General features: G+C 36.3%; 1 protein-coding gene across 3 annotated transcripts in view; it reads left to right on the top strand.

The window, feature by feature from the left end:
- Positions 1–27,777, top strand: part of LOC131069410 (DUF21 domain-containing protein At2g14520) — an 83,777-nt gene that overhangs the window by 28,840 nt on the left and 27,160 nt on the right. For 2 of the 3 annotated variants that reach the window (XM_058004826.2, XM_058004834.1), the window contains 5 exons: positions 3,853–3,939; positions 7,630–7,769; positions 7,877–7,964; positions 23,318–23,391; positions 25,409–25,590. In XM_058004826.2, coding sequence (XP_057860809.1) covers positions 3,853–3,939; positions 7,630–7,769; positions 7,877–7,964; positions 23,318–23,391; positions 25,409–25,590 — 571 coding nt within the window. Of the gene's footprint in view, positions 1–3,852; positions 3,940–7,629; positions 7,770–7,876; positions 7,965–23,317; positions 23,396–25,408; positions 25,591–27,777 lie in introns of those variants that run through there. The other variant, XM_058004842.2, reaches the window with a different exon arrangement.

The following is a 27,777-nucleotide window of genomic DNA, read 5'->3' as shown; positions in this document are numbered from 1 at the left end:
ATTTTAAGAATGAGAAAGTTAGAATAAAGGCATAGTGTCATAAAACCAATTTTGGTAAGTAAGCTTGTTGTCTTCATTGTCATAGTGAGCCTAGGTTACCAACTTGGAAGGACAATGAATATTGTAGCAGATGGATCTTGATTTGAATCCTCTAGATGGTGTATTGAGCATGATAAGGCAAGCTCCAAGTTTGTTGAGGTAGAAGATTCAAATTGTTATGAAACATTCTTATGTCCTGCCACTCCAAAAATCGTAAGATTGTAGATGGAGTCTTGTGCAGTCTTGCCAGTATTTTTTGAAAGTTCATAGAAAGTGGAAGGCAGGTTCATCCCAGTGATTTTAGTGTTCCAAATGATAATATAGGTGAAGACAAGCTCATCCTAGTGATTTTAGAGTTCCAAACAATTATATGAACAATTTTGCAAGAGAAGAATTTGTGCTTACTCGTTGTCAACAAAGCATTAGTTACTCTTTAGAAAATTTCAAGTATAGAAGTGTCACTAAGCGGGTGTTTTCTTTCATGAAATATTATGATTGTTAATCTAGGTTGTGATGATGGAGCTCACATAGTCTACAAGCAATGATTGGACATTGTTAAAGGTAGCAAAATGAACAAATTTTCTCTACAATTCAGCCAATTGGAGATATAATATATATTTAAAATAGAAGTGTTGCTAGTTGAAAATGCCTTCGAAAGACGAAGTGATAGTTGGTCTGGGGCACCAACTAACCATAGATGGTTTTTTTCACAAGATAGATTTATTTTGGATCAAAAAATCAAGTTTCTATCAGTTTTTGCCTCACAAGTATTGTCGACTATCATCATAATGAAGGGTAAGTGGATCTAAAATCATATCAGTATGGTGAAGTTGAAGAGGTTGTGATATTGTTTTCAGTAGGTCAAAGGAGTTGGTGAAATAAGATGCTTAAGACTTCATTATTGTATGCCATTTAATTACACATTTTTGGTATTCAAGTATGATCACATTTCAAATTTGATGAGAGAGCAATAGGTGCTATCTTTCTAAGACATACGCGATTTTAGAGATCAAACCCAAGCTTTCCAAGGTTGTGGCGATGATTATAGGGGCCAAGTCAAGTTGATCGATGGAGTGGAAAGCAACCAATGAACCTGGACACAATATTCTATTTGTAAAATGACTTTGAGTCACCATTCGAGTCAAGGGGACCTTACTTTATGCTTTCAAAGTGACCTAGTTTTAGGGTCTCAAGTGTTTCAAATGTAGTTTTAGAAGGGATTTATAACTTGTAACTACCTGTTGTGACATATTCACACATCGCCCCATTGCAAATGGGGACCCCTGCTTTTTGCCTTCTGGGGTGTGTTTTCTAGGTCTTTTAGGGTTTTGTCTGTTAGCTGCTTTTCGAGTGTCGCCAGGGGGATCACTATGATGGCGGGCTCTGCTTGAGCCGAGGTGAGTCTTTGGGGCCCCAGAATTAGGGTTTCTTTGAAAGTCTTCCTTAGGGCCTGGTTTTGATCTTGTTGCTAATTGTGTCTTGCTTGGTGAATGAGTATCATTCTTGAAGCTCCGAGTTAGGTCAAGTTCGTGAGTGATGAAGTCTGGAATGTCATCCTGATCTTCAAATGCCCTGAAATTTGGCTAAGTCTGGAATGTCCTGATCTTGAAATTTGGCTAAGTCTGGAATGTCTTGATCCTGAAATTTGACTAAGTCTGGAAAACTGAAGAATCCTCCAAAAACTAGATTTTGCAATATAACTCCTGGAGGTCCGAAACCACTCTCAAACATCCTGGAAGTATATATGGAATATAACTTAAAGTAGGAAAGATATAAGGAAGTGTCACTTATACTTAAATGTTATATTCCATAAAATGATCCTGACGGAGAGTCCAAAATGTCAAATTTCGCTCCTAACCCTTCCAAAGGGTCCAAAGCGAATTTCGCTCCTGACCCTTCCAAAGGGTCCAGAGCGAAATTCTCCATAAGACATTCTACTTTGACCAAAACCTAGAACTAATGCATTCCCAGGCTTGAATGAAGGTAAAAACGCTTGTTTGAATGAAGAAATGTGAAAATGAAGTCAGGATCGTGGCCAAGAATAGGGATTTCGCTCCTGACCCTTCGAAAGGGTCCAGAGCGAAAATCCTCCTAGACCTCATTTCTTTCCTTATTTGGCCAAATTTTGATGTCCAAGGCATGTTGAAAGAGAGAATGGGCATATTGAAACCCTTAAGGACATTTGAAAGAGTTGAGGAATGAGTGTTTTAGCCAAGGAAGGAAATTTCGCTCCTGACCCTTCCAAAGGGTCCAGGGCGAAATTCCTTACAAGCCTACTTTTTTGACCTTTCTTAGGCTTAAAACCTTGTTCCTAGGGCGAAGAGAGATGAGATTTTACCTTGCAATGAAGTTTCAAGTTGAAAGAATGATGGTTTTTAGCCTAAATTAAGAAATTCGCTCCTGACCCTTCCAAATGGTCCAGAGCGAATTTTCTCTAAACCACCTTTTTTCCCAATTTTGTGCCTAGCCTAGTGCTGACTAAGGCGAGTTTTGATGGGAGAGGTCCTTAGGAATGACTTTGACTTATCAATGATTATCAAATTTGAAGGAATTGAGCTAAAAAGTGAATTTCGCTCCTGACCCTTCCAAAGGGTCCAGAGCGAAATTCCTTGTAAATCTAGTTTTTTGACCTTGCTTAGGCTTCAATCCTTGTTCCTTGGATGAAAAATGATGAAATGTATCTTGTAGGGAAGAGTGGAATTGAAAAAATGAAGGATTTTTAGCCAAGAAGGTGAATTTCGCTCCTGACCCTTCCAAAGGGTCCAGAGCGAAATTCCTAAAATCACTTATCTTCCTTTCAAATCAAGTCAAGCTTTTGGTTTTTATGGCTTAGGGAAGGATGAAGCAAAGTTTCCTTGACCTTGGAGGTGAGTTGAATGGTAGAATTTCTCCTAAAAAGTGATTTTCGCTCCTGACCCTCATCATCTAATTGGGGAAATAGCTTTGGAGGGATTGTGAAGAAGAATCAATGGGAATTTCACAATTTTGTTCTAGTTTTATATCTTTGGCATTTGTTATTCTTATAGTTGTAAAAAATTTAGCAGTCCTATGCCAGGGTTTATAGATGAGTTGGATACCCATTTACACAAATATTGCACTTTTCCGAATTTTTTACAAGTTAAATTGAAGTGTGATCCTTATTTGAGGGATCTCTCTCTGTTATCTTTGTGCAGAACAAAATTTTAAGTTAACTTGGATGTTTTGGTTTGGGAATTTTAATAATGATTTTGGGTTTACCCTTGTTTGCTTTATTTCTTTCCTTTTGCCTTTATAATTTTGTGTTAGTTACTTTTACAGCCTAAGGTTTTCTTACCCTAGTTCTTATCAATTATAACTGGTTACAGTTTCGAGTCCCATTCATCTCCTTTGGTCATTTATGGAAATTAATGTAATTTCTTTCTTTATTTGTAGTTGTGTGATACTCCTGTTGGTGGTATGAGTCACTTGTGATTATTTTATTGTAATCCATTGCTTGAATCTTGAACCACTTGTTTGATCTTTAGGATTATGAAAAGTTGTAGTTATCAGATGAATGCCAGCTTCTATTGTGTTGGTCATTCTAATGACTCTTGACTAGAGAAATGAGAATGATGGGAACCCAACTTTATGTATTTATGACAGAGATAATATTTATAAAATATCTGTCTCTTACATTGCAGGGGAGTATGCTGATTTTCTTGTTGTGTAGTTATCTAGATAAGGCATGTTAGATTTGAAATTTTCCCAATAATTTTTTTTGCCTCAGATTTTGGAATTGTTGTAATTCATTAACAACTCAGAGTCATGTATGTACTTCTTTGGATTCTTGTGCAGCTTTTGGACTTGGCGCTCGGGAAAGATCGTATTGTTCTTTTACGCAGGGCAGAGTTGAAGACACTTGTGGATATGCATGGAAATGAGGTATGTTGTATTAAGAAGATTAGTTCTTTTGACTCAGTTTTGACATGGGCTTAAAATTTCCTGACAAAGCGAAATATATGCCTACACCATATTTATGGCTTTATGGTATGCAGTTTATCCATTCTCTTTGGTATGCTTTTTTGTGTTTTGAATATCAAACTAGAGAAGGTGCAGGAGATCATACAAAATAAATAACACATTGCTCAGGATACCAATAGTAATGAAGTCAGTTAACACACACTGCATTTATTGACCGAGACAATATAGGTTTGCATAGAACATGATGGCAGTTTGTAAAAATAACTGGCACATGTTATCAAGATTGCATTTTTGTAAGTTATTTCACATGCTGACCACTTAATGTATCTGAGAGGCTTGTCCATTGCACGGTAATCAATTCTGTCTTTGCCACATTTATATAAAATATGGAAATTAATCAAAGAGAATACATGTTAAAGTATATATCAGTGTCAAGTTCTCCCCCTCTTGCAGTTGATTTCGAACTCGAGGATTAGTAACATCAACTCTCTCATTCATTGACACTATAATTGAAGCAGCTATCATTGCAGTTCTGATGTTTCCATTACCATTATACCTGTGGGTGATGCATCTATATCTTCTAACAGTTCTCATCATCTTGATTTCATATGCTAGATTGTTAAAAATTACAAATCAAATTGTTGTTTCCATTAAACTTTTAGCTATTGCTAATGTGTCTATAACCATTTTCATCATTGCCCTTGACAGCCTATACTTGAGAACAACAAATCAAACCATGCATTGTTGTCATCAAAGTTAGAAGAGTGAATACATAGAGATTGACATAATTATGTGTCACACACTCCATTGTGTGTATGTTGTATATATTAATGTATGGGGAAGTTACTTTGGTGTTTGTAACTTACATTGTGTTAGCTACCTTATTAGGGATAATTAATGCATGCTGTCATATAATTGTCATAAGCATTAAATGCCTCCGTACATGGTAATGTAAATTATATATTATTGATTTGTAAATTATAAGGATATTCCGTAACTAATTCTCCAACTATGGATTTGTTAGTCTTAGATTGTGAGGGCAAAATGACTGAATGATTTAAGCAAATGAAATTTAAGACATTAGACAATAAGATAATTCAACACCATAAGTATGAGATTAATATACCCTAGAGAAATCCCTTGTGGGTAAAAATTAAGCTAAATATGAGTATACACTTATGTAGTGCTAAAAAATAGCTTACAACACTGATTCCACAGCCTCTTCACCTTCTACAAAGCTCCAACAAAATGTCTAACTCCCCAAGATCTACTCAAAGACTCACAAATGAGCTCGTTTGCTTGTACAATTGATAAGCACACACTTATACTACGAAGTTGGGGGGGGGGACGGGTGGTGAATCAGTATAAGACAAACTTTTACTTATTTAAAATTTAACAACAACAATAATAGCAAACACACAAGATCCACACAATTAAGAACCCATGATTTACGTGGAAACCCTTTCGAGGAAAAACCACGGATAAGCATTGCTTGGATCTAGTGTACAAATCCAACCACAACAAAAATAAAATGATCTCAAAATATTTGCAAGCACCAACACACTGGAGACACCAATCCCCGTTTACAAAATTTGCAGGCACCAACCTCTTTTGCAAAATTTCACTTTTTGGATGTTACTTTTTCAATGGATGATGAACATATTTCTCTGCACTTTCACACTTCACAAAATCTGCTTTGTATTAAATTTGCTTGCATTAAATCTGCTTTGCTATGTAGAAGAAGAAGAAGAAGAAGAAGATAATTTTAACGTCCCTAAGGCTAAATGTAGCCTATGGAACAATGTGCCAATCAAACCGACTTCTACAGATTGGTCCTCTTCCTATGCGAGTTGATGATGAGCGTCCCCAACTTTTCAATGTTCTCCTCGCTGAATAAACTATACCAAGAGCTAGCTATTAAGATATTATACTTGTCCCTGCTGTCCTTGAAGGCATCACATTCTAAAATAAAACTCTTTTATGTTTACACTTTCCTGGAAGTGCAAAAGATACACACTCTTTCTTCCCAAGCTTCTTTTGGCTTTTTCTAATACCCAGTTTCACAATAGAGTTGATGAGAGTTAGTTCTGAGTTGAGCAATAAGAATTTTAGCTCTCCATGAGATATTGGCCCCTATGTATGGTTTCTGAAGTTGATAGCACATGGGACTGAACCCATTGATATAATATTTTTTCTCTCTCCCTAGCCCTATACCCCAATTACGCTTGCAGAACTTATCTATAACGAAAGCCTTTATCTCTTTGCTATTTGTGAGGCATATATTCAAGTAGATGTTCCATTTACTCATTCATTTGATGTTTTGCTACATCCAAGACTTCTTTCTTTTACACAATGTGTCATTGAAAACACCCTTAGGCCATCTACCTTCTTCCATTTGCTCGGTTCTTTTTAAATAATTTATGAGACACACCAAAGCAATTGCTTCAATGGGATCAGCTCCAGTTTCACTTAACATGATATCATAAGGAACCGTACTTTTAATTTTTAACGATAAAACATTTTTTCACACATCTTACTTACAAACACACTTAATCTTTTTATACCCCTTTGGGCACTGAAATTAGTTACTTAAAACACATAAGTCAGCCCTATAAAATTAAATCATAATAATAAAATTCTATGAGTGGGCCCCAAATTACACTTCTTTCAAAACAATAAAATTCCATTGTTGGCTTCAATTATACCTCCACCAAAAAACAATAAAACTTTATGAGTCGGCCTCTGATTAAAGGCAATATAACAATCTCCCAAACATTGTCGTCAACAGCCTTTGTCATCAATGATAATAAAAATCATGATTTATTGGTGCTTAGCCTTTGTGCTGCACTTTTTTTTTTCTCAGGTTGGACCAAATCATCGACTTATTTTTTGTTATTCAAACCCCTCCATCACCACATCCACCCACATAATTGCTAAAAAAATGTGATTTTCTTTATTTTTTACCCCATTCCCAACTCTAATCAGATTTTTTCTAATCTGAAACCAATTTTTTCCTGATTAACTGGAAAAAACTATCTTTTGGTTTGCCAATGTATTCCCATGGACATTTTCTAGTATTGTCAAGTCCATTATTTCATCGATTCCAAATTTCTACAAGCACATTTTGATGAGATTATTCATTAGTCATACATTTTATTACTTCTTTTTCTAAACCAATTTACTCTAGTTCTACTTAGCCTCCTGATCAGTCCCGCCCATGTCAATTGCTACAACAGTGGTAACAAAAGGACATGATCACAACAACCTTGATAGATGTCACAGCTAAAAATGTTCTTAGCCGTGAATGCCTGGAGCATGCAGTATTGACATTGATTGACTTCCCTCGTACTTATTTCCATCTTTAGGATTTTCATATGTTTTGGAGCTCTCTCAGCTTTCTCCTTTTCTTTAGTAATCTATTTTTCTTTACCTTTTGTTATTGTTTTCTGGGAGTTGCACAGTGTGTCCCCAAATTCTTTTCAATAATGTACTTATGCATAATAGGTTAAGCATCTTTCTGTAATTAATTTATGATCCATTCTTTTTGGTGTTGAAACATGTTGTATCTATGAGACTTTATTAAGATATTGCCTGAACATTTTTTCTAAGACATTTGAAATTATTATTGACTATTGTACATTATACATACAGGCTGGGAAAGGAGGAGAGTTAACACGTGATGAGACAATGATAATTGGAGGGGCTTTGGAATTGACGCAAAAAACTGCATTGCATGCTATGACTCCGATTTCTAAAGCTTTTTCTCTTGATGTGAATGCACAACTTGATATGTATGTTGCAACTCTATCAGTTTGTTCTTGCAGTTGAAATAATGGCATTTGTTTATGGAATGCTATGCTTCTCCCTTTTCTTCACTAAATAAAACATTCTGCTTCAGGCATACAATGAATTTAATAATGTCGAAAGGGCATAGTCGAGTTCCCATATACTCTGGTGCTCCAACTAACATTATTGGCCTCATTTTGGTAAGTTTCTATTTTTAGTATGGCTTCAATATGTTTCTGCAAATTCATGGAGAGGTGATAAGATTTTTTCTCTAAGTAATAGTACTTCTTGACAGACAGTTTAATTTCTTTTTCAGTTCTCAAAATATTGTTAGCACTAGTATTGTGCTGCATTTATCTTACAGATTTGTTTGGGAAACTAGGTTTCTGATTATTTTTATACTCATTGAAAGACCCTATAAGTTAAATAATTATGCATCTTTCTCTGAAAACCTCAGCTATTTGTTACTGGCCATAAATGTAACAGTAAAGACCAAAAAGTGGCAGTTACTTTTTGATATTTGGGCCAGGCATTAGATTCCTTAAAAGTATAATTACTGCCGTACATGTGAGTATGGCTGGCATTTTTATTTAATCAGCCTTAGAAATTGGAATAATGAACTAATTTAAATCGACAACATTTTTATAAAATATGAGGAATGAAAGATTTCATTCGAAAGGTGCAAAGCATTTCAAAACTGAGCTAATTATGATGCAGGACTTGATATGATTATAATATAGTTTTGATGTAGTTGTGATACACAGATGCAGACCAAATAGTAACTCAACAAAAAATAATAAAACAATAAGGTAAGTGAAGAGAAGTGTCAGCAAACGAATAATAGAATGGTTCTTAGAAATTTAGAATCACTTGAAAGTAATGACTGATTTTCTTGTCAATGATATTTAATAAGTTCATGAAAGGAAACTAAATTTTGAAAAGATATGTGATAACTATAGTATCATGTGACAAATTTAAGTTATTACTAAAAAATGAGGAAAATCATGAGTTGAAATGTTTGAACTCACATGAGGACATTTGGTATAATTGTTCTTTTCTACCTCAGACCTTGCCTCTTTAACCTCTACATGCGAAGATGGCTTTTCTATGTCGATCACTATGAGAGATTGTTGATGATTCAGTAATTGGACCAACTATCTTGATTTTTGGGTGCTTGATCACATGGCTTGTGTTGTACCCAGTCGAAATCTTGATGATTGTGTTATGTGAGATTTGTTTTCTGTCTAAAATTAATCATTTATATGTCAAGTCAAAGTAAAAAATAGTCATTTCCAGTCAGATCACAAATTGTCATGTCAAAGTCCAGTTTTTCGAATAAACAAATGCTTGTAGATTGTCTGTGGTGGTAAATTCTTGAAAGATGGCAATTGGGACGTGGGACATAGATGTTTCAAAGGAATGGAATAGTAAAAGAAGAAAAATAAAAAAATCAATTGCCACTTTTGGAAAAGCTTTGTCCACTTTCTAGATTAGTGGCTAGCTTAAAGGTTGACTTCAACATAAAAAAAAAGGCAGCAGTTTTAAAAGTTTGATGCCAACATCAAGACAAATCAGAAAAAAGACAATGAATAATCCAAGTCAGCATTTGAGGATTGACTTCAACACAAGGAAATTGAGTTAAGCACACAGATATACTGAGGGGGGCGGTTGAATCAGTATATGCTAAATTTCAACTTCAAATCCAAACCATCATTAGAATCTGTAACAACCACCCCTTGGTTGCTACCAATTTTTTTTTTTTTACATTCACAAGTACCACCTTAATTAAACAAACTTCTCAATCTAGCTTAGAGATGTCAACTTCTTAATTTCTTCAATTGCCCTAGTGGCGAAAGTTCTTCACCACCACTTATGCTTGCACTCAAAGGTGGAAAGCTCTTGAGGTCATGGACCCGTTTTTTTGACCTAGACTTAAGCCTCGAAGGTTCATCCCCAATGACCCTGCCTACATATCCCTTCGAGGGAAGTCAAAGGCTTCGTAGTTCATCTAGAGTGTTAGAGGGAGTTCATTCTCGCCTCTTGTATAAGATTTTTAATCTCTCTTTAGAAAAAGACTATTTATTAAATTTGTCCAATCATAATATAGCAATAACCAATTGCCATCAAGTAACATATAAGGATACACAATTACTTAAGGGTCATATCCTTTCATAACTTCCAATTCCATAAAGAGTGATTTGAGCACACTTCCCTTAAACACATGGGACTAGCTTGTACATATCACACACATTATGACTAGCTCTGGCCTACGTCACATATACAAGGCGATTAGCTCTAGCATATGTCTCGTATCCATAGGGACTACCTTCAATATACATCACTCATAGATAGTGACTAGCTTTACTAGGTATCACATACCTAGTGACTAACATTTACCCAGTGAGGAACCATCATATCCATAACAACTAGCTACCGCTTGCCCATAGCGCATCCCAGATAAAAGAAATGTCGGTGCACTGCGCACTGCACTGTGGGTCACATTCTTCTATCCGGTCTTTTGCACCAACAAGCAAGTGGGAACAAGGTTCGATGTATCCCATACAACACTGGGTGTCTATCTGTAATGTCCCTGAATTATTTATACTTTAAATTAACCTAAATTTGGCCAAATCTATAAATAGGTAATTGGGTTTTATGGGCGTACCTTTGTATACTGTTTTCCTGTCACAAGATTAGAGAACATACATGAAATAATACTTAAAACTAAAATATGAAAATGATATCAAATCTGCTATATTAAAGATTGTTAGAATTATAATTGTTGGATATAATCATATTATTATATTTCCTAGATGAGATCAGATTATTATGTAAAGTCAGTTTGTAAGTCATTTAGTAATCAGTTCTTTCAGTCCATTAGTTGGATAGGGTGTCCAAGAAACCATCCCTCCTAGGCCCAAGGGCAGAATACCATATCCCACTTGGCTCCATGTGGCAGGTGTTAGGCATCTATCATGGAGTGGTGTACCCAGCAAGGTGTTCTATCACCGTTCCCCCTCATCACAACCAGCTCCTCTCTTAAGCCCAAGAGCAGATGCTTCATCCCTCTTGGCTCCATGTGGCAGGGGTTAGGCATCCACCATGGAGTGGCGTACTTAAGAGAAGGTCCCTCATATGCAATGAATCATTTATTGTATTTATTCAATTCATCTCATGATGATAATCAATCATATCTGACATAACTACCATATTACGATATATTACGTTAGTGCCTTGTGTTAGATTACCATCAACGTTTTCTGAATATTACTTTCGTATCAGTATTATTTATTGCCAGTGTTCTATTAATCAATTTATTATTTCTCATATAATATATTATTATATGAATTGATTGGTTTATGCAAACTGGATTTGATTATATATATATCCCTGAATTGATGTGCAGATATATCTATGTTATGTCTGAAAGTTTTATAACCTTAATGCTGTTTAAGTAATTAATATCATATTGATGTCATTCATTTGATTCAGATCACACACAATACAAATAGATTTTAATAAATTGCTGATGGTTATATTTTAATATTAAATCAGCAAACGGTCTTGTGCATACCTGTCACTGCTGCTCCTATTAGTCCCTGCTGGCAGCCTTAAGAATTCGTTGAGTGTAATCGTTGTATATCTCTTTATCTTTCTGGCCAATTCTCTTTTTTAATTCCCGTGTGTTCTCCTTCTTCCCCCCCCCGGTTTGCGGCAGTCACGTCCTCCCCTCCTTAACTGCTGCTTATCCCTTTTTGTTATCATGACTTCAGATTGTCCTTTGATTATCATTCATTTTGTTTTGGTTAATATTCTTCTATCATAGGAGAACCATATAAATGTTTATTTTTTATTTTTAAATTAGTGTATGATGGAATCAATTACCGATTAGTAATCAGTAAATATAATCATGAATTAGTAATTAGTACACAACCAGTAATTAGTAATTAGCAATTAGTAATTAGTAAATAGTAATCAGTAATCAGTACTGATAAATTATGAATGACCAAACATGAATGTACACAAAAAGGATTATGGATTAGAATTTGAGCAATTGTATTTACAATTTATGATTTATGATTTTATTTCCAATTCTTTCCACCGCTGGGGTCTGATTTTGCTTTTGTCTCTTGTGCCCTTAAATATATTAAAAAATAGGGTTAGGGAACAATTTTCACGTGTTTACTCTCCTCCAACTGCCATGACGCTTCCAATTCAACACTTTTGTACGACCCTTTTTTCCAAACTGTTGTCGCTGTATGGTTACCGCCTCCCTGTGTGCTTCATCGCCATACAAGCAAGGACGTATGGTTTTTTTCTGATTTCCGCCATGCTGAACAAAAATCGGTGCTGTCTTTTCCGTTATATGGTATAGTGTTCGCTATCTTTGTTGCCGTACGGTGATTATATACTGTCAAGTTTTTTGCTTGCAGTGACGGTGAGTCCAGTTGTTATTGTCACAGTTGATATCACTGCGGAAGTGGGAATGGATACTTTCCTTCTACTGGGACCGCCTTATCCCTCCGTTTCATCCGCACCCTTAGCTTTCTACCAATCGTGGACCCCTTAACACTCCGTCATCCTATCACTGACTGGGCTTTGTTTTTAGTACGGACAGTGCACCGAATGCCCATAGGGGAAGGTTTCGAACTCGGGACCAGACCGTCACGTCGCTAGGCGACTCCCACTTGGCGGTCGTTCCTTCTCCTTTGCACGAGATTCTACGTTAAACTCGACTTTGGCTGCCACAATTGCTGATCCGCGTGCTAGATGAATGGTATGAATGATCACGAAGTATCATGCCTCTCTTCGCCGTTGCCTTCCTTGATATGCCTCCTCTGCCTGCCTTTTAAAGGCGTCCTCCGGCTGTGAAGGATACCGCATGGAAGCGGGCTCCACCGTATGGTGGAGGTCACCGCACGAAAGCGGCCCCATCGTATGAGGTGAGACGGCTCCGCCGTGCTGTAATTACCACCGTACGAGGGTAAACTTCCACCATATGGCGGTCGCCTTTCTTTTTTTATTTTTTGCTGTACGGTAATTCCTTTTCGTCATTATTATTTTTTATTTTTTTTAAATGTGCAAAAAAATTCTAAGTACCTCTACGGGAGGATTCGGGGTCAATCAACCGCCTCTGCTCATGATATGGTTTTAATTTCGACCCATTAATGTTGTCTAGAACCTCCCGTCCATCCAGTGTCCACACTTGACTAACCCGTTCTCGGCCACCTCTCGAACTTTATATGGCCCTAACCATCTTACTTTGAATTTGCCCGGTTTAATCTCATTGTGTCCATTATATTTCAGTACCAGTTGGCCCGAGGCGAACCTCATTCTCTTTAAGTGCTTGTCATGCCACAACTTCCTCCATTGTTGGACTGCCTCCGTAGCCCACTGGGCCATCATTCTTTTCTCATCCAACTTGTTTAACACATACAGCCTCTCTCTCAAGCTCTCCATATCCCCTAGTCTGTTTTCGATTGCAATACATAGGCTGGGCACCATAAACTCGGTTGGCACAACAACTTCCTGCCTGTACATCAGTTGGAATGGAGTTTGGCCTGTGGTCACCTTGTAGGTGGTGCGATAGACCCACAAAACCGAGGGTAATTTTTCCTCCCAGTCTTCCCCCTCGACTCTGCACGCTTGTAAATCACTGTAATGAGAATCTTGTTGGTGGCCTCCGCCTACCCATTCGCTTGTGGGTAGTAAGGGCTAGACAAGGAATGAAAATTTTTGAATTCAGTAGTGAGGAGCTTGATGACATGGTTTACAAAATATCCACCCTGGTCACTGGTCAACTGTATGGGGATACCATACCGTGTAATTATCTGTTCATAAATAAACTTTGCAGTACTCAAGGTCGAGTTGTCAGGCAGGGTTTGCGCTTCTACCCATTTGGTTAAATACTCTGTGGCTACCACAATGTAGCGGCACCTCCTGGCATGACTGGCCTTGAGTGGCCCAATAAAATCCAGCCCCCAAACAGCTCAACAAATTAAGTATGTAGAGAGTTGAAAACCCCATGATAGATGAAGGGATTTTGATGTAGGATCTGGCAAAGTCCAAATATGGCAAAAGAGTGATAACAAATTTGTGAATACACTTCCAAGTGATCTTGAAGATCCTTTACAAATGACACATGGAGGGAAGGGATGAAATGAAGGATGATGATTCAGCTTCGTAACTATTCAAGTGACTATTGGGGATTCAATTTTGGGATAACTGTCAACTTTTTAACTTCCTCAGACCTGTCTATAAAAGGAATCGGTAAAACCAATAGAGGCATTTGCTGGCCGAGGAGAAAGCTTGGCAGTTAGAGGTGGATGAAAGGAGAGTCTGATAAGCATGAGAGAGAGGGCAGAAGCTGAATGGTTTTGGGAAGCTGATAGAAGAAAGAATACAGCCAGAGGAGTGGTGAGCATGTGTGAGTTTAAGAGAGGGAGAGAATGGAAAGGCCATATAAGCAGGCCTACGTGTATAGCTTGTTGTGATTTTGGATATTTGAATGAGTTAAATGAATTGTTTTGTGAGCTTGTTGTTGTATGGCTGGATGACTGGGCAGTGTGATTATACCTCCCTGTCATGATGTGTGTCAATTTTATACAAGCGTAAATACACTTTATTATGTTATTATTATATTCTGATAAATTCTAACCTTAATGATTAAACCAGGAGGATCTGAAGGTTTAGTCTCAATATGCCTCTTGAGATATGGAAAAATGGGAAGGAACATCTGCACAAGCATAATCAGGTTTTGTGACAGGACATTTAAAAATTATCAATGACAGTCCTATCACCCGTGTCTGATCTGGGGCTTGTTGGCACAGTGATGTTTATTAGAGTTTAGCTCCATTTTCTACTCTCACAAGCACAGATGTTTTGGCAGTACGAATTGGAGGATTGAACTTATAACTTATAAACAAATATGTGATGTTTAGCTAATATGATACAGTATAGTGTTTTGAATTTAAAAAATGTGACATAGCCTTCTTTCTCATTCATTTGTATTGATGATAGATGGCTTATGGTTAATGAAATGGATCCATTTTAATTTGATGTTTTTTAAGCCCATGTAAGTGTTACAAGAGCAAATGTCCTTTGAAGATCTTATGATCCCATAGCAAATACATATCTCGTTCATCTAGAGGACGATTTATAGAAAAACTTTGTCCAACAAGATAGACAAAGGCAACTTGGAAGAAATCAGAGAGAGTTCTAAATTCAATGTTTAAGTAGAATCCAAAGTGTAAGAACTAAAATGAAATCAAAACTTGAAACAAATTTTTTTAAAGTAAAGTTTTAAGGTTGAGTTGCTTGTGAAATCTGTAATATCCCCTAATAAATTCTAAGTCTAAGTCACATTAATTCTTTTATATTAGTTTCCAATTCACTAATATAAATTAATTAATTAATAATTGATTTTTGTAATATTAATTATTTTATATTAATCACCCATTTGTTAATATAAATTAATTAATTAAAGCCTAAACTATTGGATAGTTTATAATAATGGGAATTGGTTCGATTCAGTTCGGGAACTGCTTCCGGAATTGATTTAAGGAGGAAGAGATTTGGAAATAGGGGAGAAGAAAAGATTGTGATACCTGTGTGTGAGGATACACACTTAGAATTAACTTGCCTTTCGTCAGTTGTTTGACTGGCCTATTGGTCGCGTGGTTTTGGACAGAATCGTATTGGTTGAAGCAGCGTGAATATCTTAACGGGAAGATTCCTTGTGTATGATGCGGGTGTGTGTGTGTTCATACACGCAAATTTGTGAATACGACCATCGAAGGTTTGGTGGACGAGACACACAGTGTTCAGCGTAAACCATCTTTCCGAGCCTTTGTAACCCGATATCGGGTTGGTAGCGTGAGGAATGACATTGCCGCGGTGTGGTGTGGAGCTTGCAGTCATCGCGTAGAGAAGAGGATTGTTATTGCCGTGGTGTGGTGTGGAGGTGGTAGTCATGCGTGGAGGAGTTGGGAAGCACTTCCAACGAAAATTCTGTGTTTTAGGTGTGACATATACAACGGTGTTTCCAGTGTTACAAGCTCTGGGTATAATGTTTGCAACCGTGGGTGCCTTCTTCTGTCCTAACCAATGAAGAGTATATGAAGACCCTGGGGCAGCGTTCTGCAACAAGTTGGACAACCACGTGAAGTTTATAACCGGTAGTCACATCTACCTATCAGGTGCACCAAAAATTTCTCTTACCCGTTCCTTGATGGAGTATATAATAAACTGATATCAACTTCCTTGAATAAAGAATGTTCAGTTTTCCTTTTGACAAATGCTATGTTTATCAGTAAATATGAAAATAGAGTTGAGGCATTGTGTATTAAACAATTAAGGGAAGTCTCCAAATAAAATACTGTATAATGATGTTCATTTGCATTCCGATAATCCACCATTGGTTGTGTTGAAAAAAATAAGTTTCTGTTATATCTTGGTTATATAATTATCTGCAATCAGATCCTAGTTAAGGAATTTTACAGTGGTATCAGAGCTTTTGAATCCTGCCAGCTTGTAGGGTGTTTTTGAGTTGAAATTCATGAAAAATCTATGCACAGCTGAATATGCACCAGGGAAATTATAATTTTCGGAATACTAGGGCCTGACAAAACAGATATCAAAACTCTCCTTTAGCACAAAGTAGTTCTTCTATTCAGTTTGAAATTGAGGACAGCCATACTGAAACTGACGAAGAGATTATTTTTGAAACAAACAGTATGGGAGAACCTGAAAACAATAGGGATCTCATAGCAGCTCTAATTAGAAGTCAACAAGATATGCAGGACAATGTAAACAGGATGACTAATTTAATGACCCAATTTATTAATCAGCATCAAAATAATGGAAATAATCAACATCATAATGCTGGGGTAAATAATGGGGGTAGAGATGAGCATTCTGTCAATAATAATCAGCCGGAAAGAATAGGAACAGCCAAACCCTTTATGCCATCTTTCACTGTTAGGAATGTGCAACCAAAAAACAAACCGACAATTAGAGAATTACAGGATGAGATACACCATGATTGGTTATTATCAGGGGATGATTTTAGATCAACAATGACATTTAGAGAGTACTTGGATGTCAGAATGAAACATAGGCCAAGTGGACAGCAAGGGAATAACAGTGAATTACAGAGGAAAATCGGTAAGATGTCTATTCCTTACTTTGATGGGTCAGGGAAAACTCCAGCTAGGGCTTGGGTGCAAAAACTTGACACCTACTTTCAATTAAATCCTATGTTGGAAGATGAAGCAATCAAATATGCAGCATTACATCTTGATGGTGTAGCACATGAATGGTGGCACCATGGGCAAGTAACTTTGGGTCATAATCAGATTATTACATATGTTGAATTCACTGAGAAACTTATTGACAGATTTGATTCTAAATATCCTGAACTTCATCTAAAAGATTTGACCCAGCTTAAGCAATGTGGAACTGTTGAGCAATACATTTCTGAATTTGAAAAATTGGCAGTTTTAGTAACTGAAATTTCAGAAAGACACAAAATTGTTATATTCATAGATGGATTGTCTGATTCACTCAAAGGATGGGTTAAATCCTTAAATCCTCCCACTTTACAGACAACTATTAAAAGGGCAAGGGAATTAGAACCTTCTTCAAAAGGGAAAAAATTTAATAAAGGACCACCACTTAAGCAAGATAAAGACAAACAACCCTTTAACAAGGAAAATTTCCCTAATAACAGGCTAGATAAAGAAGAAAGGGAAAAACTCAGAAGGAAAAAACTATGTTTCAGCTGTAGAGAATCATGGCAGCTAGGACATAGATGTCTGGGTAAGGGAAAAATTCACTACATTGAGGTTATGTCAGATAGTGATGATGAAGAAAATGTTGATCCTAACATAGAACTTGCATCAAAAAACACAAAATCAGAGATAGTAAAACATGGTGAAGGGGTAATAGCATCTATGACAGGAACACCACATTATAATATTTTCAGAGTTAGAGGAGTTTTGAATGGGCAGTGTGTGGTTGTTATGCTTGATAGTGGTTCTACTCATAATTTTATAGATGCAGCTCTTGTAGTAAAGCGTGGTTTGCCAACTGAAAAACATGAAGGCTTTGACGTTAGAGTGGCAGGTGGAACTAATTTATCTAGTACTCATAAAGTGCCCAAATTAAGTATTACCCTAGGTAATTATACTGTTACTGATGAATTCTATGTGATTGATTTGGTTGATACTAATGTTGTTTTGGGTATACAATGGATGGAAACCTTAGATGAGTACACTCAGAGTTTCAAAAGATTGGAATTTTCTTTCAAAATTGATGATAAGAAAGTAGTTCTTTGTGGAATATCTAACGGTGGTCCCAGGATCGTTAGTGCTAAAAGAATGGAGGGTATTTTCAGACATGGAGATGTGGCATGGTCAGCACAATGTTTAATCTCTAACAAGGTACCAGGATTTGAATCTAAATCTTATCAAGAAGATTTGTTAAAAGTATTAGATTCACATCATGTGGTTTTCAGTGATATTCCTCTAGGGGTCCCACTGGATAGAGGATTTGAACACACCATTGAGTTAGAAGAAGGTGCCAAACTAGTTATCACAACTCCTTATAGACATCCTAAAACATTCAAGGATGAAATAGAAAAGGCAATTAAAGAATTGTTGGATATGGGGCATATCAGGCCTAGTTCTAGCCCTTTTGCATCATCAGTAGTATTGGTCAAAAAGAAGGATGGAACTCTTCGTATGTGTATTGATTACCGGGCTCTTAATAAGAAGACAATCAAAAACAGGTATCCAATTCCTCGTATTGATGAGTTGTTAGATGAATTACATGGTGCTGTTTATTTTTCTAAAATCGATTTGAGGTCAGGATTTCATCAGATTAAGTTAAGAGGTCAAGATATTCATAAAACGACTTTTCGTTGTCATTATGGTCATTATGAATTCTTGGTTATGCCGTTTGGTTTAACAAATGCTCCGGCAACATTTCAGTCTTGTATGAATCATATCTTTAGCAAACAGTTGAGGAAATTTTTGCTAGTTCTCTTTGATGATATATTGATTTACAGTAAAACTTGGGAAGATAACTTAAAATACATTGATATAGTTATTGGTATTATGGAATCTCAATCATTTTATGCAAAGGCTTCTAAATGTGAATTTGGAATGACAAAATTTTTGTATTTAGGGCATATGATCAGTGCTACAGGTGTACAGGTTCATCAAGAAAAGATAAGAGCCATTTTGGATTGGCCACCGCCATGAAATCTTACCGAGTTAAGAGGATTCTTTGGTTTATGCAGTTATTACAGGGGATTTGTCAGAGGCTTTTCACAGCTTGGGGCACCGTTGACAGATCTTACCAAAAAGGGGGCATTCCGATGGATTGAAGAGGCACAATTGGTTTTTGAGAAACTTAAAGAGGTAATGAGTTCTTGCCCAATACATGCACTCCCTGATTTTAATCAACCTTTTGTTTTGGAATGTGATGCTTCCGGGGAGGGAATAGGAGCAGTTTTAATGCAAAATAAACATCCTATAGCTTATGAAAGCAGGAAACTTAGTAACCTTGAGAGATTATATTCCATTTATGATAAGGAAATGTTGGCAATCATGCATGCAGTAACAAAATTTAGACAATATTTGGTTGGTGGCAAATTTGTATTAAGACCTGACCATAACGATTTGAGATATTTCTTGGGACAAAAAGATTTAAATAACAGATAGCAGAAATGGGTTAGTAAGATCCAAGCTTATGATTTTGAAATTGAATATGTGAAAGGTAAAAACAATGTTGTTGCAGATGCCTTGTCTAGGAAGCCTGAAATAAATGCATTATTTGTAGTAACAGCGGATTGGAAATATCTATTGCTGATTGAATACTCTAAGGATTCTTTTGCATGTGATTTGCTAGATGGAAATGTGTAGGATGACAAATATAAAGTTGTAAATGATGTTATCTATTACAAGGACATAATTTACTTGGTTCCCGATTCAAAGCTGAAAGAGAAAATCCTCCAATCAGTGCATGATGTTCCTTTAGCAGGGCATCCCGGATACTTTAAAACTTACCGACAGATAAGAGAAAGATTTACATGGAAAGGATTAAAAAATGATATTCTTCGTTATGTCAAGGAATGCACCACTTGCCAGCAAAATAAAGCAGAGCACACCTACCCTGCAGGTTTATTACAGCCACTGCCAATACCTGAACAGAAATGGGAAAGTATATCTATGGATTTCATTACAGGTTTACCAAGGTCCCAAGGTAAGGATTGTATTTTTTGTTGTGGTTGATAGATTAACTAAATTTGCACACTTCTTTTCTATCACTACCGGATTTACAGCTGTTCAGATCGCAGACCTATTTTTTAGAGACATATTCCGTTTACATGGATTACCGAAGAATATAATCAGTGATAGAGACAGCAGATTTTTGAGTATATTTTGGGAAGAACTTTTCAGATTGACAGGTACCAAACTGAATCACAGTACTAGTTATCATCCACAAACTGACGGCCAAACGGAAATAGTAAACAAGTGGATAGAAGGTTACCTTCGTAACTATGTAGCAGGACATCAGAAAGCTTGGGTTCGTTGGTTGTATTTGGGTGAATATTGCTATAATACCACATTTCATATGTCAATTGGTATGACTCCTTTCAGGGCATTATATGGATATGATGCACTCTCCTTCCTTAATCTTGCTTTTGATCAGAGTAATGTCCCAAAATCTCGTGATTTGCTTTAGGATTGCCAGGATATTTTGAAAGCACTTAAGGAGAATTTGCAATGTGCACAGAATCAATAGAAAATTTATGTTGATAAAAAGCGAGTCGAGCGACATTTTGAAGTGGGTGACTTGGTATTTCTAAGGTTACAGCCCTACCGGCAATCATCTCTTAAGCGTAGTGGTGCTGAAAAATTAAAGCCTCGGTTTTATGGACCGTATCCGGTTGTTCGGAAAGTTGGCATAGTAGCTTATGAACTTGATTTACCAGCAGCTAGTAAGATACACAATGTGTTCCATGTATCTTGTCTCAAAAAGGCTTTGGGACAGCAAATGACCGTGTCAGAGGAATTACCCCCCATGAATGATGAAGGGAAATTGGAAATTATTCCTGAAGTGATTTTAGAGTCCCGAGACAGGCAATTGCGGAACAAGTCTATCCAAGAATATCTAATTAAATGGAAGAATTTGCCCTTAGATGATGCTACATGGGAAAATGAGCATATCCTCCAGCATTCTAACTTAGTTGCTTGTGGGCAAGCAACAAGAGGCAGGGGAGTCTATAATATCCCCTAATAAATTCTAAGTCTAAGTCACATTAATTCTTTTATATTAGTTTCCAATTCACTAATATAAGTTAATTAATTAATAATTGATTTTTGTAATATTAATTATTTTATTTTAATCACCCATTTGTTAATATAAATTAATTAATTAAAGCCTAAACTATTGGATAGTTTATAATAATGGGAATTGGTTCGATTCGGTTCGAGAATTGCTTCCGGAATTGATTTAAGGAGGAAGAGATTTGGAAATAGGGGAGAAGAAAAGATTGTGATACGTGCGTGTGAGGATACACACTTAGAATTAACTTGCCTTTCATTAGTTGTTTGACTGGCCTATTGGTCGCGTGGTTCTGGACAGAATCGTATTGGTTGAAGCAGCGTGAATATCTTAATGGGAAGATTCCTTGTGTATGATGCAGGTGTGTGTGTGTTCATACATGCAAATCTGTGAATACGACCGTCGAAGGTTTGGTGGATGAGACACACGGTGTTCAGCGTAAACCATCTTTCTGAGCCTCTGTAACCCGATATCGGGTTGGTAGCGTGAGGAGTGACATTGCCGCGGTGTGGTGTGGAGCTTGCAGTCATCGCGTAGAGAAGAGGATTGTTATTGCCGTGGTGTGGTGTGGTGGTAGTCATGCGTGGAGGAGTTGTGAAGCACTTCCAACGAAAATTCTGTGTTTCAGGCGTGACGTATACAACGGTGTTTCCAATGTTACAAGCTCTGGGTATAATGTTTGCAACCGTGGGTGCCTTCTTCTGTCCTAACCAATGAAGAGTATATGAAGACCCTGGGGCAGCGTTCTGCGACAAGTTGGTCAACTACGTGAAGTTTATAACCCGTAGTCACAGCTACCTATCAGGTGCACCAAGAATTTCTCTTACCCGTTCCTTGATGGAGTATATAATAAACTGATATCAACTTCCTTGAATAAAGAATGTTCAGTTTTCCTTTTGGCAAATGCTATGTTTATCAGTAAATACGAAAATAGAGTTGAGACACTGTGCATTAAACAATTAAGGGAAGTGTCCAAATAAAATACTGTATAATGATGTTCATTTGCATTCCGATAATCCACCATTGGTTGTGTTGAAAAAAATCAGTTTCTGTTATATCCTGGTTATATAATTATCTGCAATCAGATCCTAGTTAGGTGCACCAAGAATTTCTCTTACCCGTTCCTTGATGGAGTACATAATAAACTGATATCAACTTCCTTGAATAAAGAATGTTCAGTTTTCCTTTTGGCAAATGCTATGTTTATCAGTAAATATGAAAATAGAGTTGAGACACTGTGCATTAAACAATTAAGGGAAGTCTCCAAATAAAATACTGTATAATGATGTTCATTTGCATTCCGATAATCCACCATTGGTTGTGTTGAAAAAAATCAGTTTCTGTTATATCCTGGTTATATAATTATCTGCAATCAGATCCTAGTTAGGTGCACCAAGAATTTCTCTTACCCGTTCCTTGATGGAGTACATAATAAACTGATATCAACTTCCTTGAATAAAGAATGTTCAGTTCTCCTTTTGGCAAATGCTATGTTTATCAGTAAATATGAAAATAGAGTTGAGACACTGTGCATTAAACAATTAAGGGAAGTCTCCAAATAAAATACTGTATGATGATGTTCATTTGCATTCCGATAATCCACCATTGGTTGTGTTGAAAAAAATCAGTTTCTGTTATATCCTGGTTATCTAATTATCTGCAATCAGATCCTAGTTAAGGAATTTTACAAAATCATAAAAAATAAGATATATTTAAAACTTTTTTCTCAATTGAGTGCATTTTTAATATAGTGAATACATTTGTATTTTCCTTTGGTCTTTCCATTATATATCATCATAGGCCATCCCAAATATCTTACATTGAAGGTTAACCTTTTAACTACATATCTCATGATTGAAGCAAAGACATCTTGAAACCTTGTCTGTGAACTATGGGGAGTGTGTAGATTCATCACAACCACCAACATAAGACACAATGAAATATATCAGCATTCTCATTAGCTAGGCAATGTAAACCACCATTTACTTCTATAAAATGATATTGGATTTTTTCCTTTCCTTAAATTAGCTATAAGTGATGTGACCTGTTATAGTGACATGATCTCTGTTGCCAGTGCTTTTAAGGACCCTGCTCCATTTTAACTAACAAAGAAGTATGAGTTGATGATAACTTAACTAAGAAGTATGAATTGATGATTCATTTAAATAATCTCATTTTTCTTGTCATCAAATCCTTACAGGTGAAAAACTTGCTCACTATTCGCCCTGAAGATGATACATACATAAAAGATGTGACCATTCGGAAAATTCCCAGGTGAATTGTTGTTAAATGGTTCTTGTTGAGCTCTACTTGTCTGGAAATTTTGAATTTCTCCGCATCAATGATTTGTCTTTGTCAGATTTGAATATGTTCTGTGATAACTTTGTGTTTACCAGTATTCGAGTGTAGATCATCTGGAATGGTTTTGCAGTCCATATGCCAGACTTCTGACATGTAAATGACGCTATTAAGTTATTAACCATAGATTGATGCAACTTTTAGTCATCTTGCACTGAGTAGTCTAATTCCAAACAACTGGTCTTCTTATTTCACTCTAGATACTAATTTTACCTCTAAAAGCTGCCCGTTGCTCAAATGATTTAGCAGTGTTAAATATTTTAGTGGAGTTTATGCAGGGGCACACAGTGATGTGTCCCCACAGATTTTCTCTCTGTCCTGAGCATGTCATGTTTCAGGGATGCCAAGACATGTCAGAAATGTCCCTGAGCTGTCCCTGATATACCCTACCTGTCCAGAAACTTTATGGAAACAGCACTCAGCTGTCTGGGGACATCAATGATTTCCTTTAACCATCCCTGGACACCAGTCACAGTTTAAAAAAAATCAGAATTTAAAAACCATTTTAAATGGAAGCAAATGTTCATTGGAAAACATTTGTGTTTTCTTCGATGAATTCATCAGTTGGAAGGAAGACCCACTGTATATTCAAAGATAAATAATATTGGAATACGAAAAAGGACCAAGCCTGCAAATTTGCAATGATGCTAATCAAGGAAGATACAAATCTGCAATAGGGAACATTGCAAAAGCCCATAATGAAAATAAATGTTTTGAAAGGCAGAACAACAAAACTTTAAAGATTTAGGAGATTCAAGGTCTCACATAACTGGATTCTATCCCAAACAAACAAAAACTCGACATGAATCAAGTAGATCTAATAATTGGCTCCCATTTGTGCAGAAGCCTGCACATCCTAATACATTTTATGTGCAGGAGGATTAATTTTGACACATGAAAATAAAGATGATGGAAATAATGTTGTGGGAGCTAATTTCAAGATTCTGATTTTGGTGCAGGCAAAAGATGGGGCATAGTAGCAATAGATCTAGTTACTATATTGTTTTCAATATTTCCTACATTTTTCTGTTGTATCCTTTCGGCCTTTTGTTGTGTATGCACATTGACAGTGAAAACTCAAATGAAAACATTGAACTTTTAAAAAATTGTATGTTAAACTCTCATATGAATTCTCAATTCAGTTCTCATGTTATTTTATTTGGTTATAACTTATAAGTATATAATGAATATGTGAATGTCTTATCACATGGATAATTCAAATTTACTATATTTTAAACTTTCCCCATGTTTTAAATTTCCATCCTTTGCTGTCCTCCCAAAAAAGGGCCTCCTATCCCCAAAATGTGTCCCTGCGTTCCTGCCATCCCTGTCCTGCAAACAGTGGAACATGGAGTCTATATCTACATGGCCAGATCATCACATCTGTTTTGGGGGCCCTAACCAAGTTATGTATTCGACGTTGTGGTGATGCTGAAATCCTCTCCTCTTGGCTAGTGTTGCTGAAGTCCCACTGGCTATGCTAAAGCTTGAATTGTTTATGTGTTATGCTGGCTTCTAAATTCCATCCAGCTATATTTAGTTTTAAAAGGAGGTCGTGCTTAAAGGAAATTTGCCATTTGTATATCAGCCTACTGTTTCAATCCTGATTAAAATTTTATGTACACCTTATTGTAGCATGAATAAGCTAGAGGAGAAAAAGAAAAATTAAGACCCTTTATGTAACAAATCAATGAATCATAAAAGCATTAGTCAGCTTAGAAGTGCCGTAATTTTGAGGTATGCTTCTAGTTGGTACTGTTTAATGCATTTTCTTCTCCTGATGGTTGAAGGTTTTCAGTTGGTTCTGAATCCAATATTTGTGAATGACATTCCATAGAACTATTTGTGTTTATGTTTTGGTTAAGTTTTCATGAATGTTATAGGTGATTTGGAATAATGGTATTTGATTAATTTCTATTGAATACTGTTTCAGAGTTCGAGATCATATGCCTCTTTACGATATTCTCAATGAGTTTCAGAAAGGTCATAGCCACATAGCTGTTGTTGTGAAATACAGCAAGGAAAGAAAGGAGACTCTTAACAGAAATAAAATTATGAAGGGTTTGGCAGATAGGAGACTGAGAAACAAGAGGCATAATAGACGATCTGTTACTGGTAAAGGAATTTAACTTGACTTTTTGAATTGTAATATTTAATACTGCCTGATTTGGACAGCAAGTTTACATGCGGTGCCATGTAAAGGCATAAGGTTGTATTGTATTCTTGGTTCATACTCAGTTGCTGATCAAATGGGTTCTACATTACTCATATTTTATTTCTAAATCATTCATATCCGTTTGTGATATCATGAGATTTTCTTCCTGTAAATAGCTGCTAATTACCATGCTACATTTTACTATTGCAAAACTCTTTTATGATCAAACCAAGAAAACATTTGAGTAAAATATTAAACAAATGGTTCACATACCATTAAACATCATAAATGTGAAATAAAGAAAATAAATTTATCTGTTGTAAAGTCGAGGAACTTAAAGGATTATGGTTAGCTCTGCGTGTAGCATGGAGGAGAATGACTATACATGAACTTTGAAAGTTAATTAAAGAAAAAATAAATTCATCCACTGGCCTGCATGCTTTTTGGATCTTTTGGGTGTCAAATGGACAAATTATGCCCTTATTTTTTGAATTGTAAAGGAATTTAACTTGACTTTTTGACTTGCAATATTTAATACTGCCTGATTTGGACAGCAAGTTTCCATGTGGTGCCATGTAAAGGCATAAGGTTGTATTGTATTCTTGGTTCATACTCAGTTGCTGATTAAATGGGTTCTACATTACTCATATTTTATTTCTAAATCATTCATATCCGGTTGTGATATCATGAGATTTTCTTCCTGTAAATAGCTGCTATTTACCATGCTACATTTTACTATCGTAAAACTCTTTTATGATCAAACCAAGAAAACATTTGAGTAAAATATTAAACAAATGGTTCACATACCATTAAATATCATAAATGTGAAATAAAGAAAATAAATTTATCTGTTGTAAAGTCGAGGAACTTAAAGGATTATGGATAGCTCTGCGTGTAGCATGGAGGATAATGACTATACATGAACTTTGAAAGTTAATTAAAGAAAAAATAAATTCATCCACTGGCCTGCATGCCTTTTGGATCTTTTGGGTGTCAAATGGACAAATTATGCCCTTATTTTTTATGGGTGTACGGAAGCAAGTGCCACATGCTCTGCTTTGAATTTCAAGTCATTTGGACCTCATTTGTCTTAGTTATCATGAAAATATGTGTAATGTCCCCTTCCTAATTTGCCATAGAATTTGCCCTAAAACCACACTTGCAACAAATTAGGGTTAGGCTTACATCATATCAAATAAATATTTCTTAAATAATGCAATCCTGAATTTGAATCCTGCAATCACAACATGCAAATATACATATATATATACTTAATGGTAAGGGTTAGGCAAATCAAATCATAATCATAGATTTCTAAGCACATTAGAGTTTGGAGGAAGAGACATGATGGGTCCGCTCGAAGCCATTTCTACACCAAGCCTAAGGGGATGTCAACCACAACCCTCTTGCTTGCTTGGCGGCTTGTACCTGCTTTCCCCATTCATGTCTCATCTTCCTGAAGACACATGACCTCTTGCAGGATTGGGGGAAGGTTGTAAGGGGGTTGCTTGACTCTGTAAGTGCCCTCTTTGTCCTAGGCCGCAATTGTCCTACTAGGACGACCTCCTAACCATCCCGCTTGCCACCCATCTCTTTTTCCTCAGGCCTTCTCCCACAAGAGGGATTTCAGAAATTATCCATCCTATATTCTTTCATAGGAATATATACTTAAATGCTACTGATTAAGCAAAGCATCACGTATAGCAGATGTATATATGTAATAAATTGACAAATGTATATAAACATTATTTATACCCAAGAATATAGGGAGATAACGATAATCTGATGGAGTTAGAGGACTGTTGCTATCTAGTTCAGTCTGAAGTCCCTTCCCAGGGCTGTGTACCAATCTGCTGTTTTGCAATCTTCCTCTTGTTCGATCTGGTGCTATTGTCTGATTTTATAATGCTGCTGCTATGAATTATTATTTATTGATGCTTCCCTGATGATGTATTTTTATCAATGCTTGATGTTTCTCCCCTCTGTTTTTGGATTCCTTCATTTGTAATTTTTATATATACAAATCTTTACATCAAAGAGTCATACCCTTTGAGCATTGATGTGACATATCTTCTTATTGCATTCCTTTACTTAAATTAAACTGCACCTTATAAAGAAGCATTACTAATTATAATTAAATTGCAGCT

This window comes from Cryptomeria japonica, chromosome 6 (assembly GCF_030272615.1).
Source record: "Cryptomeria japonica chromosome 6, Sugi_1.0, whole genome shotgun sequence".
Lineage (NCBI taxonomy): Eukaryota > Viridiplantae > Streptophyta > Pinopsida > Cupressales > Cupressaceae > Cryptomeria > Cryptomeria japonica.
The sequence above is the reverse complement of the archived record's forward strand: the minus strand, read 5'-3'. Positions and strand labels throughout refer to the sequence as shown.